This window comes from Bos mutus, chromosome 9 (assembly GCF_027580195.1).
Source record: "Bos mutus isolate GX-2022 chromosome 9, NWIPB_WYAK_1.1, whole genome shotgun sequence".
Taxonomy (NCBI): domain Eukaryota; kingdom Metazoa; phylum Chordata; class Mammalia; order Artiodactyla; family Bovidae; genus Bos; species Bos mutus.
The window spans coordinates 84,505,631-84,518,845 of NC_091625.1; the positions used below are offsets into that span (position 1 = coordinate 84,505,631).

The 13,215-nt window shown below is 38.0% G+C and overlaps 1 protein-coding gene across 5 annotated transcripts in view; it reads left to right on the forward strand.

Moving 5' to 3' along the window:
• The window catches only part of STXBP5 (syntaxin binding protein 5), a 157,146-nt gene that overhangs the window by 64,945 nt on the left and 78,986 nt on the right, over nucleotides 1-13,215 (forward strand). For all 5 annotated transcript variants that reach the window (XM_005894662.3, XM_005894663.3, XM_070376830.1 and 2 more), the window contains one exon: nucleotides 5,663-5,741. In XM_005894662.3, coding sequence (XP_005894724.1) covers nucleotides 5,663-5,741 — 79 coding nt within the window. The remainder of the gene's footprint in view (nucleotides 1-5,662; nucleotides 5,742-13,215) is intronic.

Below are 13,215 nucleotides of genomic sequence, written 5' to 3' on the forward strand. Positions count from 1 at the left end.
GATTAAATACTAGAAATATATTGCTCTTGGAGAACTCATAGTCCAGTGAGTGAAAATGATGTATAAACTAAACTACATACAATGAGTGCTGATAAAGGCCTGCATAGTATGATGTAGAAACAGAAGTAATGAGTATGTTTTAGGTGAAGGCTATAGGAAGATTTCACAAATTTAGGCTGGATGAACTTGGTCTTAAAGGATCAGTGGGGAGTTATAAGAACAGAACAAGGTTATTTTAGTCAAAAGGTACAAAGACATAATCAAAAGCAGGGTATTTTTGGAAAACCGCTAGTTTAATATGAACAGTATTTAAAATTCCTTTGAGCGAGTAGCCAGAAACTAATAACTGCATACAGAGGCAAAAATATACATCATAGTATGCTAAAGAGTTTGGACTTCATGAAGGGAGACCTAGGAAATGATTTCACAGTGAGAAACATAAAATTTATATTTGGAAATACCCCTTTGATGATAGTGCGTCAGATGAGCCAGGAGTAGAAAAGAGAAGCCAATTAGGATGCTAATGTCAACAATAAATAAGGAGGACTTCAAATATGATTATAAATGGAAGAAAGTGGACATGAATAAAATTCTGGAGTTAGAATCAACAGGACTTTGTGTCTGAGTAGTTTTAGGGATGTGAGAAATAGGGAAGACATAAGAGACATGAAGAAATCACATGTTACATGGAGGTTTGTGTGATTTATTAAGTCAAGTTTTATATTTAACCAGATCTTTTCAGTGATTTTTTAAAGTAGTTCACAGGTAGTTGAAAGGGTAAGTACAAGTTTTTCTACTGAGGTGACTTAGCAGTTAAGAAGTCAGATGACAGTGGTGAAATCCAGTGATCCTCTAAATGTCCTTTAGTTATATGAGCTTTGTAAAATCTTAGCTAGTGCCTTATTACTTGATTTGACTTAGAAAATGGTTAGTCTAGGATTATCAGTTCAGTCGTTCAGTCGTGTCCGACTCTTTGCGATCCTGTGGACTGCAGCACACCAGGCTTCCCTGTCCATCACCAGCTCCTGGAGCTTACTCAAACTCATGTCCATCAAGTGGGTGATGCTATCCAACCATCTCATCCTCTGTTATCCCCTTCTCCTCCTGCCTTCAGTCTTTCCCAGCATCAGGATTATAGATGAATAATCTAGAACATGAGCAACAATCAGTGACATAATTTTAAAAATCTGAGTTAAAAAAAAAAAAGATCAGAGTATGCAAATCAAAAGGACTCACTAATTTCCAAGCAAGATTAATGAAGAAAGATCACTATAAAAACAGCAGCATTTTTACTTTACAAAGATAATGAAACTACTCTTAACATCCATGCAGGGGGTGGACAGAAAGTATATAAAGAATTAAAAATCAGACCGGCTTTACATTTTATTGTAAGTATAAATATTGGACACAATAAAGCAGTAACAAAAGACTATATTGAGCAAGACGAAAGTCAAGAATTTCGTACCTGGCTAGGTTTTATGCAAGATATATAAGCTCAAAATTAAGAAGGCTTACTAATTATTCCACCCAACACCTGCCCTTTTTCAAGATTGTTCCAGCCACTGAAAGATTGGTGGTGAATATTGAAATAGATTAAATTGAGTGATATCTGAATAATTGTTTTGCTTCATAAAATAAAATGCATACAAAGTAATTTTTTTAATGTAAAAATTTTACCTATAATCTCAAATTATATCCATCTGCCACTCCTATTAGAACTTTGAGTGGTAGAGGAAGGCTGAAGTTCTGATGGTAGTCTTCTTCAGAACAGACTTTTAAATTCTTCACTGAAAGGTCATATCTGAACAGATTGAAATCGAGGTTGAAATTCTTAGTTTGTTCCTTGTACAGCATGAGGGACTAGTTTTCAGATTTAAGACTCCTTTTTCCCACACCTTTTTTATTTCCTCATTCTCTCTCCCACCTCAAAAATCCAGTCTTCTTCCCTGGCAGTCCTTTCCAGCCTCTTGATCTGATGTTCTCTGCTTAACTCTCTCAGTAGTCACTCTCTGGTTCTAATAAATTAGGATGCAAGAGGCTCAAGGTTCCATTGCAACATTATTTTCTGCATAAAGAGGGGAAGAGATGTTTCCCTAGGATCTTAAGGCAGGAGCATATGCTCTAATACCAGTTGACCGGTGTATATTTATGAAAACTTAATGTAATAAAGGTGAATTTCACATTAGTGGGGAGAGCTCTGGTGGTTCAGTGAGAATGCTGGCAGTTGTTTTTGTTGTTTGGTTGCTAAGTTGTACCTGACTCTTCTGTAACCCCATAGACTGTAGTCCTCTGGGTTTCTCTGTCCATGCCATTTCCCAGGTAAGAATGCTGGAGTGGGTTGGGATGCGTCCATCTTCCCGACTCAGGGATTGAACCCACATCTCCTGCATTGCAGATGGTTTCTTTACCACTGAGCCACCTGGGACACCAGTGCTGGCAGACGCATAACTATATCACAGCTCATCACATTATACACTTTAAACACTTGGTCTTTATTGTCTGGCAATTATAGGTCAATAGAACTACACAAATAGTGATGAAACTATTAGAGAAAAAAATCTTACCTATACCAAAGTATACCTCAGAAAATTAATGTAATAAATGAAACTATAAAGCATTTACAAGAAAATGCTTCCCAAAGTTGTAATGGTATTTGTGTGGGAAGAACTTCCTAACCTTGAAACCACAGAAGTAGTGACCAAAAAAAAAAGTTTTTTATACACATATACATACATACATATGTCATTGTAGATAAAAAGGATCATATAATACCAGCCTCTTCTCCATAAACCTTCCTCTGTATTAGCATCCCCTTCCCCTTTCCTGCCTCACTGGATAAGCTATGTCAAAAATCTTGCAGATGTTCTTCCAAAATACATGTATTTCTAAAATCATACATATTTATAGACACATATAAGAGCATATGAGATTTTTTGGTCGTTGTTTTACATAAAAATAGAATTATATTATTCTTTCTTGCATCTTTTCTTAATCCTCTGTACTTGAGGAAAATCCCTCCTTTCATCTGGCATAGCTCTTAATTCCTTTATTTTAATGCTTGTGTATCAACCGGTTGTTTGTCTCACAGTTCTTCATAATTTATTCAGCCATGCCTAATTGATGGATCACTACAAATTATGCTGTAGTGATAAATTTGAAACTTTCAAATAAAAGTTTCAAATTTGAAACTGTATTTTCAGTTTCTGATCACTACAAATTATGCTGCCTTTACCTTTCTTGTACATATTCAATAGGAATTGATCCTTTTATTCCTATGGAATAAATGCTTAACAGAATTGCTGCTCCTCAAAATGGACTCGTTTTATATATTTCTATTTTTCATAAATGCTCTCAGCCTGCTTTTCAAAAAAACTGTACCCTTCGCATTTTTACTAGCCATTTTCTCTGTTCCATTGTTCTTGCCAGCGGTGGTATTATAACTCATTTACTTCCTCCACTGATAGTACAGTTCATTTTACTTTTCTTACTTTTTTTTTTAAAAACTTTGAGTTTGCTCAGGGTCTCAGAGTTGGCCAGAGGTGAATGACAGGGACCTTTTCCTTTCCCAGGTCTTCCCTGGGCATGTACACTGCCTTAAGTACAGCCTGGAGTATGTCTACTTCTTAAGGACTTTTTTTTAATTCCTGCCCAGCCTCTTATTTGCCTCAACTAAAACCACAGCCTTAGGCAGGCACCATATTGCCAGCAGATTACTGTTATTTCTGTGATGTCTGGAGGTAGGGTTTTTGGTCTCCCTGAGCTGATGTCTGTTGTGTCAAATGAAATTGCCACAACATCTTGGGATTAGAGTTTTTCAGGAAGCTGCAGTTGGGGATAATATACTGATTGGGCTCTAGGGAAACTGGTTTTTAATGGAACTGCAAATAAACTTGAGTCCTATCTCTTGGCTGATACTATTGCCTTTTTAATGGCACCATGCCACAGAGCTGAGGCGCATAGGGGATGGAAATAGCCCTTCATCAGAACATCCAGGCCCGCCCCACCCCGGTTTTAACAAGCTTCGGTCATTTCCACTGAGTAGACTGTGTTGTGTTCATTTTGTGGCTTCAGTTAGTTGGCAGAGTTCTGAAGTGATTACCCTTAGTTATCTTGCTAGTACTTCAATTTTACTAAGTGAGTGAGTTCACAGAGGTCTCACTTAGTCACTCCGGAAATCATCTCCTTTTGAGTTTCTTTAGCAGTTCATAGGCATTGAACTTTAAGGCCATTTTGTCAAAATTCAAACTGTTTGGAATAAACTGTTTGGAATAAACAAAACTGTTGGAATTCTAATTCCATTAAATTTATAACGTAGTTTTGGAAGAAGTGCCATTTTAGGATCTTAAGTTTTCTTAAATGGAAGCATGAAGACTCGATTATTTAAATGCACACTTCTATGCAATTTTTTTAAAAGGTCTTAGAATTCACAAGTGACACTAGGAAAAGTGGTTGCAACATATGGACACAGTGTTAATGAATTTTGAATGTTAAATTTATTTTTAAATATAAAGAAGATAACGTATAACCATGGGTAAAAGATATAAGCTATTTTTAAAGAAGAAATACAGATGACTAGAAAGCCAAAGAATTTTCAGAGATTAAACAATACACTTAGCAAATCAGAAAAAAATAATAGCCTTGTTCAGGAAAGGTGGGACAAAGTACTCACATACTTTCTTCATCCTTTCTGGGATACAGTTCTACCTAAATATCTCTTTTCTTGGAATTAATCCTAAAGAAAAACATTAATTTATTCACTTATTAAATTGTTATTGAGTGTCCACCCTGTGCCAAACAATGTCACCATGGATACATAAACAAAAAACATATACACCCTTAAAAAGCTTTGCTTTCATGGAGTTTACATTCTTGTTGGTGAGGCAAACAGCAAACAAAAGAACATTAAAAATACGTTAGAACGAGCTAGTTCCTGGGAGGAAAAAGCTGGGAAAGAGGATAAGAAGTGTTGGGTTAGCAGTGTGTGCTTGGGGCCTTCACTAATAACATAATGGTGACACTGATTAATCTCTAAGAAACAGGAATTAGTATATCTTATTTTCGTTTAACTTTTTCTGAATTATTAATACAGTGAACGTGTAAAACTTGATAATAGAAATCAACCTTTTTAAAAATAATCAAAATTCTTTAACAGTATGAGTTTGACACATTTTACAGAGATTGGTTTATTTTAGCAGTCTCTTGGACATTACAATGGATGGATTTTACTTTAACAGAGTAAATATAATTGACTTTATTAGCAGAAGGATTAATTTTGCAGCCTCTTTGGGTGAAAATATGATTTAGACTTATTTTCCTCAAATAAGCTATATTACAACTTGAATTCATTTAGCAAATTGAAATCCTATTTTCCGTATCTTTAAAACACTGCAAAGAATGAATTTCTCACACTAGAATGTTGTCACAAATGTTGTTGACAAGTTATTCATTTTATTTACTTTTTAGCACTAAAAAGTAAACACTTTACTGGATTTCAAACACTAAATTGATCATTTAAAATATCTTATTTTGTATTAAATACTTTCAAAATTACTTAAAATATTTCATGGTGAATTTCATTATATTTCATTTTATAAACTATCAATGTATAAGAATTTAGAGTAACTTAGAATTTTAGAATTTAATGCAGAAAACTATATTTTAGGAAAACAGTTAAAGGATGGGAAGAAGCCAGAACCATGCAAACCTATCCTCAAGGTGGAATTCAAAACGACTAGATCTGGGTAAGATTTTATTTCATTGACAATATTCACTGTATACAATGACTAAAATAGCACTGAAGACTGTCATTACTTTTAAAAACCTACTTTACAATGGTCCAGTGAGTTTTTAAATTTTATTCTTGCTTTATTTAACAAAATAACTAAAATTGGTAATTTCAGGATAAACTATTTCATGTATTCTCTGTCTTTAGTAGTTTTACAATATATCTTGGAAAGCTTGAATTACTTTTCTTGTCAAACTTCATATGTTCTCTTAGTCTTCAATAACTTTATTCACTAGTGAAAATTGTGGAATAAGCAATGAAGACAAAAACTGAAAATTTAACCTGTTAATATGTGTTATGTGTTAACATATATGCAATATGTGTTAATTATGAAAGTTATATGTATTCTTCACAAATTAAATCTTATTTTAAGAATATTTGGCAATTTCAATAACAAGTACAGCTGGATACTAAAGGAAGAGTGTCAGTTGTATTTGAATAGATTAATTGACACTGTGACTCGGGTAAGATTTATATGGTTTTTACAGTTTACATATCTTACAGATAGTTTTTTGTATATCTGTGTATGTGCATGCTCAGTCTGTCTGACTCTTTGTGACCCCATGGACTGTAGCCCTACAGACTCATCTGTCCATGGAATTTTCCAGGATACTGGAGTGAAATACTGCCACTTTTACAGGGTACTGCCAGGGAATTGTCCTCCAGGGATCTTCCCAACTCAGGGATCAAACCTGCCAAATGTTATATTTTAAAATATAATAATGAAAACAAATAAACATTTCTTTGAAAATTCTAACCTCTAAAGGAGACCCTTTATGTTCAAGTTTTCTAGGAAAAGTGTATGGTTTTATTTACTAGAACTGTGTAAGAGAGTGAATTTAGGTGGTGTATATAGTGCAGTGGTTCTCAAACTGTGACCCCTGGAGCAACAGGGAGCCGTAGTATTGGATGCTAAGTCACGTCAGTCGTGTCCGACTCTGTGTGACCCCATAGATGGCAGCCCACCAGGTTCCCCCGTCCCTGAGATTTTCCAGGCAAGAACGGTGGAGTGGGTTGCCATTGCCTTCTCCAGTCGTGGATGAGAACTCATTAGAAATGTACATTCTCGCAGTTCACCCCAGATCTCTGAATCACAAAGTCTGTGTTGTATGGGTGGAGCACCGCAGTCGGTGTGGGTGGAGCCCTGCAGGTGGTGTGGGTGGAGCCCGGCAGTTGGTTCTCACTAGACCTGCAGGATACACACTTAAATTTAGAACCACTGGGACATTTTTTTCATATGCCAGTTTAGAACCACTGGTTATTATAACTGGCTTGCTTTTCTTTTTAATCTGTTCTTTTCTCAGTCTAATTCTAGTCAACCTTTTTTATCCAGAGTTCAGTTCAGTCACTCAGTCGTGTCCGACTCTTAGCGACCCCATGGACTGCAGCACGTGAGGCTTCCCTGTCCATCACCAACGCCCAGAGTTTACTCAGCCTCATATCCGTCTAGTCGTTGATGCCATCCAACCATCTCATCCTGTCACCCCCTTCTCCTCCTGCCTTCAATCTTTCCCAGCAACAAGGACGTTTCAAATGAGTCAGTTCTTTGCATCAGGTGGCCAGAGTATTGGAATTTCAGCTTCAACATCTGTCCTTCCAATAAATATTCAGGACTGATCTCCTTTAGGATGGACTGGTTGGATCTCCTTGCAGTCCAAGGGACTCTCAAGAGTCTTCTCCAACACCACAGTTCAAAAGCGTCAATTTTTCAGTGCTCAGCTTTCTTTATAGTACAACTCTCACATCCATACATGACTACTGGAAAAACCATAGCTTTGACTAGATGGACCTTTGTCGACAAAATGTCTCTGCTTTTTAATATGCTGTCTAGGTTGGTCATAGCTTTCCTTCCAAGGAGCAAGCGTCTTTTAATTTCATAGCTGCAGTCACCATCTGCGGTGATTTTGGAGCCCAAAAAAGTAAAGTCTGTCACTGTTTCCATTGTTTCCCCATCTATTTGCCATGAAGTGATGGGACTAGTTGCCATGATCTTAGTTTTCTGAACATTGAGTTTTAAGCCAGCTTTTTCACTCTCCTCTTTTACTTTCATCGAGAGGCTCTTTAGTTCTTCTTCGCTTTCTGCCATAAGGGTGTTGTCATGTGCATATCTGAGGTTATTGATATTTCTCCTGGCAATCTTGATTCCATCTTGTGCTTCTTCCAGCCCAGCATTTCTCATGATGTACTCTGCATATAAGTTAAATAAGCAGGGCGACAATATACAGCCTTGACATACTCCTTTCCCAATTTGAAACAAGTTTGTTCTTCCATGTCCGGTTCTAACTGTGGCTTCTTGACCTGCATACAGATTTCTAGGAGGCAGGTCAGGTGATCTGGTATTCCCGTCTCTTGAAGAATGTTCCACAGTTTGTTGTGATCCACACAGTCAAAGGCTTTGGCGTAGTCAATAAAGCAGAAATAGATGCTTTTCTGGAACTCTTGCTTTTTTGATGATCCAACAGATGTTGGCAATTTGATCTCTGGTTCCTCTGCCTTTTCTAAATCCAGCTTGAACATCTGGAAGTTCACGGTTAACGTACTGTAGAAGCCTGGCTTAGAAAATTTTGAGTATTACTTTGCTAGTGTGTGAGATGAGTGCAATTGTGCGGTAGTTTGAGCATTCTTTGACATTGCCTCTCTTTGGGATTGGAATGAAAACTGACCTTTTCCAGTCCTGTGACCCCTGCTGAGTTTTCCAAATTTGCTGGCATATTGAGTGCAGCACTTTCACAGCATTATCTTTTAGAATTTGAAATAGCTCAACTGGAATTCCATCACCTCCACTAGCTTCATTCATAGTGATGCTTCCTCAGGCCCACTTGACTTTGCCTTCTAGGATGCCTGGCTCTAGGTCAGTGATCACACCATCGTGGTTATCCCGGTCATGAAGATCTTTTTTGGATAGTTCTCCTATGTATTCTTGCCACCTCTTCTTAATATCTACTTCTTATGTTAGGTCCATACCATTCCTGTCCTTTATTGTGCCCATCTTTGCATGAAATGTTCCTTTGGTATCTCTCATTTTCTTGAACAGATCTCTAGTCTTTCCCATTCTATTGTTTTCCTCTTTTTCTTTGCATTTTCTCAGAGTAGGATGAAGAATCTTAAGATTGCTGTTATTTCTCCTTGATCCTCTTCAGCCTTCCTCTGGGACCCAGAACATGTATTGTGCTCAGACAAAAGGTTGAGTGACCTCCAAGAGGAATAGCATCAGTTTCATTAACTCTGGCATCCCTCACTGTTTGACCTTTGGCACTGAGTTCTTTGACTTCTTTATGCTGGTTTCTTCATTTAAGACATAGGTGAGATAATAAGTAAAAAGTTTGTTGTAATGAATTGAGTGAGATGATCATGTTTTCAAAACAGTGCCTGGTACATTATAAACTTCCTATGAGGGGTTGCCCTTATATTTTTGGGAAACCTCCTACTACCAGCTGCCTTTTTTTTTTTTTTTTTTGCTGTATTTGTCTTGTGGCAAAAGTACATGAATAGATAACATGACAGCAAAGGAGGGTGGGGTGGGTGGGGAACCAGGAAAAAAAAAAACAACCCTGGGCTTGTAATACAACGTAAAATGAATTGTCTAAACATTTAAACTAACAGTGCTGCTTGTTCTCTGAATTATCTAATCATGTTAACAACTGTGGTTTGGCAACAGAGGCAGACATCCTGGGAAGATTTTTCTCTTTGTGTGTTCTACCTGTTCCCATGTTCATTCCTATATATTGGGAGTATTTGTAAGTTGCTGATTTCTTCAGGGTGGCAGGGATAATTCTCCTTTCTTCAGATCAGAAACGTAAAGCAGTCTGACTCTTTTATATGCATTCATGGTGGTGGTTTTGTCGCTAAGTCATGTCTAACTCTTTGCAACCCCATGGATTTTACCTCTTTAACCTCCTCTGTCCATGGGATTTCCCAGGCATGAATACAGGAGTGGTTGCCCTTTCCTTCTCCGAGGAATCTTCCCAACCCAGGGATCAAGCTCAGGTCTCAGGCATTACAGGTGCCACCAGTGTGCATTTGTAGGTGCTGTTAATACAAGATAAATGAATAGGCTAGCCATCTGGTAACAGTTCTCTCCAGCTTTCCAGTGTCTTTTTCCACCTGGGATAAAATTTTCAGTAAATTAAATGAACTCTTTCTTTAACTCCATGACTCGTTTCCTTGTGATAGCTCCCCAGAACTGCAGTATGTACCCAACATTGAGAACTGCTGCACCAAGAGAAGGCTCACCTCCTTTAAGCCAGCTGGGCAGCACTCAGCCTTTCCTGTTCCGGGCAAGTGTCTTGGGCAGGTGCCCACAGAATATGTTCTGTCAGTTTATGTTGGAAAATCACCAGATTTTGTTAGAAGGGCTGTCCTCCCCTGCTCAGAATCTACCACGTTATCTTCTCTTTACCTGGAAATAATTCGAGGCCAAAAGATTGCCTCATATCCTCTGTAACTCTGCATAGATGTCACTGCTTTTCAGGCTGTCTTGACCATGCGTACTGGATCATGTCTGCTGGTAATTACTCTCAAAGCATGCTGTATTTTTTCCTTTCTAAAACTTATATCTGTCATTAGTAATGAAATTATTTACTTAACACATGCCTTTCCCGTTAAATATTCAGCCTGATGAAAACACAGGACATACCTGTCTCACTTTTAATTGTCCAGGCACAGCACTATTGAACGTAAAGAAGATAGACAGGTGTATAGAAAAGTGTAGCCATGAAGAATTAGCATTACCTATTAACGATAAGAGCTAGCTGTTACTTTTAAAGATAAACTCTGACAAAAAGATGAGTCAAGATGTTGTGTGCCTTTTATTTTCTAGTAAAGCATAAATTACTCTAGGAGAGACAAGATTTTCCCCTTATGTAGAGAACAGTGACAATTTAATTAATACAACATTTTAATAGCACTTTTATTAAAGACGTGCAGCTATTCTTTACACGTGCTGTGCTTTTAATTGCTCAGTTGTGTCCAACTCTTTGTGACCCCGTGGACTGTAGCTTTCCAGGCTCCTCTGTCCATGGGAATTCTCCAGCAGAAATACTGGAGTGGGTTGCCATGCCCACCTCCAAGGGACCTTCCCAACCTAGGGATCAAACCTAGGTCTCCCACATTGGGGTGGATTCTTTACCGTCTGAACCATGGCCCTTGACCAGTTCTTAATAAAATTTCACAAAGTAAATGTTAAGTCAATTCTGTTGAAGTTATTTCTTTGAAAATCTAATGTGACTCAGGTGTGAAGTCGTGCAGCCATTGGTGCTTGACCAGTGAGTGTGAGTGAGCAAGCTCTTGAGCCAGACCTCCTGGGTCTGAATCCAGCCTCGGCTCTCCACTGGTGTGCAGTCATCAGCTAGGCTTCCTGTGCTTGTTCTGTCTCTATAAGATGGGAATAATGGTAGTATGTACGTCAGAATTGTTGTGAAGGTTAGAGACTTCCCTGACAACAGAGTGGTTAGTACTTTGCCTGCCAAAGCAAGGCGTGTGGATTCAACCCCTGGTCAAGGAGCTAAGGTCACGCATGCGTTGTGGCCGAAAAAGCAAAACATAAAACAGAAGCAATATTGTGACAAATCAATAAGTAGTTTAAAAATAATTAAAATAAATTTTAAAAAATGTTATGAAGACTGAACAATATATATAAAGCACCATTCATAGTACCACCAGGTTGCAGGGAAGCTTCTCTTGTTAGGGAACCTAAAAGTGAATATTACCACAGTCAAATATGGCAGTTACATTTGGAGAAGCACATCTAAGAGATTCACTGAATCCCTTTTGTCATAACACATACTATGACCAGCTTTTGTGTACAGGGACAGAGAGTAAATACTTTAGGCTTTACAAATTGTTTGGGTCTCTTGCAGTTATTCAGCTCTGCCACCGTAGTCCCAAAGCAGCTGTGGACACTCATGAATGAATGAATGAAAAAGTCTTACAGTAAAACTTCACAGACTTGAAAATTTGAATTTTCACAAAATTAAAAATTTTCACATAATTTTCACAAAATATCATTATTATTTTGTGTGATTTTTTTTTCAACTTTTTAAAAACATAAAAACCATTCTTAGTTTGCAGGCCATACAAAAACAGGCCGTGGGCCATGGTTTGATGACCCTTCATGAGCACACATGCATACACATGATATATTTGTTAACCTTTAAGGAAAAGTTGGGATTTTGTGTTTGATTATTCCCTTACTGTATTCCTCACTCCCATTCCTGGTGCCAGAACATGTTTTCAAGTAGTTTTGTAGATACGGTGATTTAATTTACTGAGTGTGCTAAAAGCTATAGGTAGATTATCTATAGAATATAAAAGACCAGATTACAATAAAAACTCAGGATATGCTGGTGATATTCTGGTTCTAAAAATATCTAAAGATATATTTCAGTAACTCCCACAAACTTGATACCACTGAGTCCTACTGCTAACAAGGCTGTGTTTCTGCTAAGAGAATCCTAACTTTGAGAAGTCCCAAACTCCTTGTACATGAAGTAATTTCTCCAGAACATGGGCTCACTTTTTGTGATTTTTAATCCTTCCAAACTTTTTGGGGGGGGCTGGAAATTGATTTTATTATTAATAAGTCACATGATACAAAAGGATAAGGGTATTCAAGTGGAACTAAGGCACAGTGGAGGCAAAGACAACTGGAAAAAGAGGCTGCAGAATCAAAACAAGCAATTTGTCTACACACACACATACACCCCGCACACCCCTCACGCCCTCAGCCATCAGATAAGAATCCACCTAACACTAAAACAGTGAGTGGGACCAGATAATCTGAGGTCTGGGAGCCAGTGAGGACTCTAGGAGAGATTAGGTTGTTCTTAGATAACTACATCTATTAACACTCATACTGGGCTTACTATGTGTGTGCTGCCCAACACTGTTCTAAGTGCTTTACACATATGTATTTAATCTCAGCAACTACCCTGTGAGGTAGGTATTATCTTACAGATGAGGAAACTGAAGCAGAGAGGTTAAGTAACTCACCCAAAATCATAGCTGAAAGAACCCAGAATTAAGTCTGTACTCTTAACTGTACTCGACTGCTGCCTACTCTGCATTAATGGCCAACCCCGACAATCATGCTTTACAGATAGATTGAACACTGAGAACAATGTTTTGGGATCCAGGTTTCGTAATAGTCTTTCAGTTCAGTACAGTCGCTCAGTTGTGTCCGACTCTTTGCGACCCCATGAACCACAGCACGCCAGGCCACCATGTCCATCACCAACTCCCAGAGTTCACCCAAACCCATGTCCATTGAATCGATGATGCCATCTAACCATCTCATCTTCTGTTGTCCCCTTCTCCTCCTTCCCGCAATCTTTCCCAGCATCAGGGTCTTCTCAAATGAGTCAGCTCTTCGCATCAGGTAACCAAAGTACTAGAGTGTCAGCTTCAACATCAGTCCTACAAATGAACAGCCA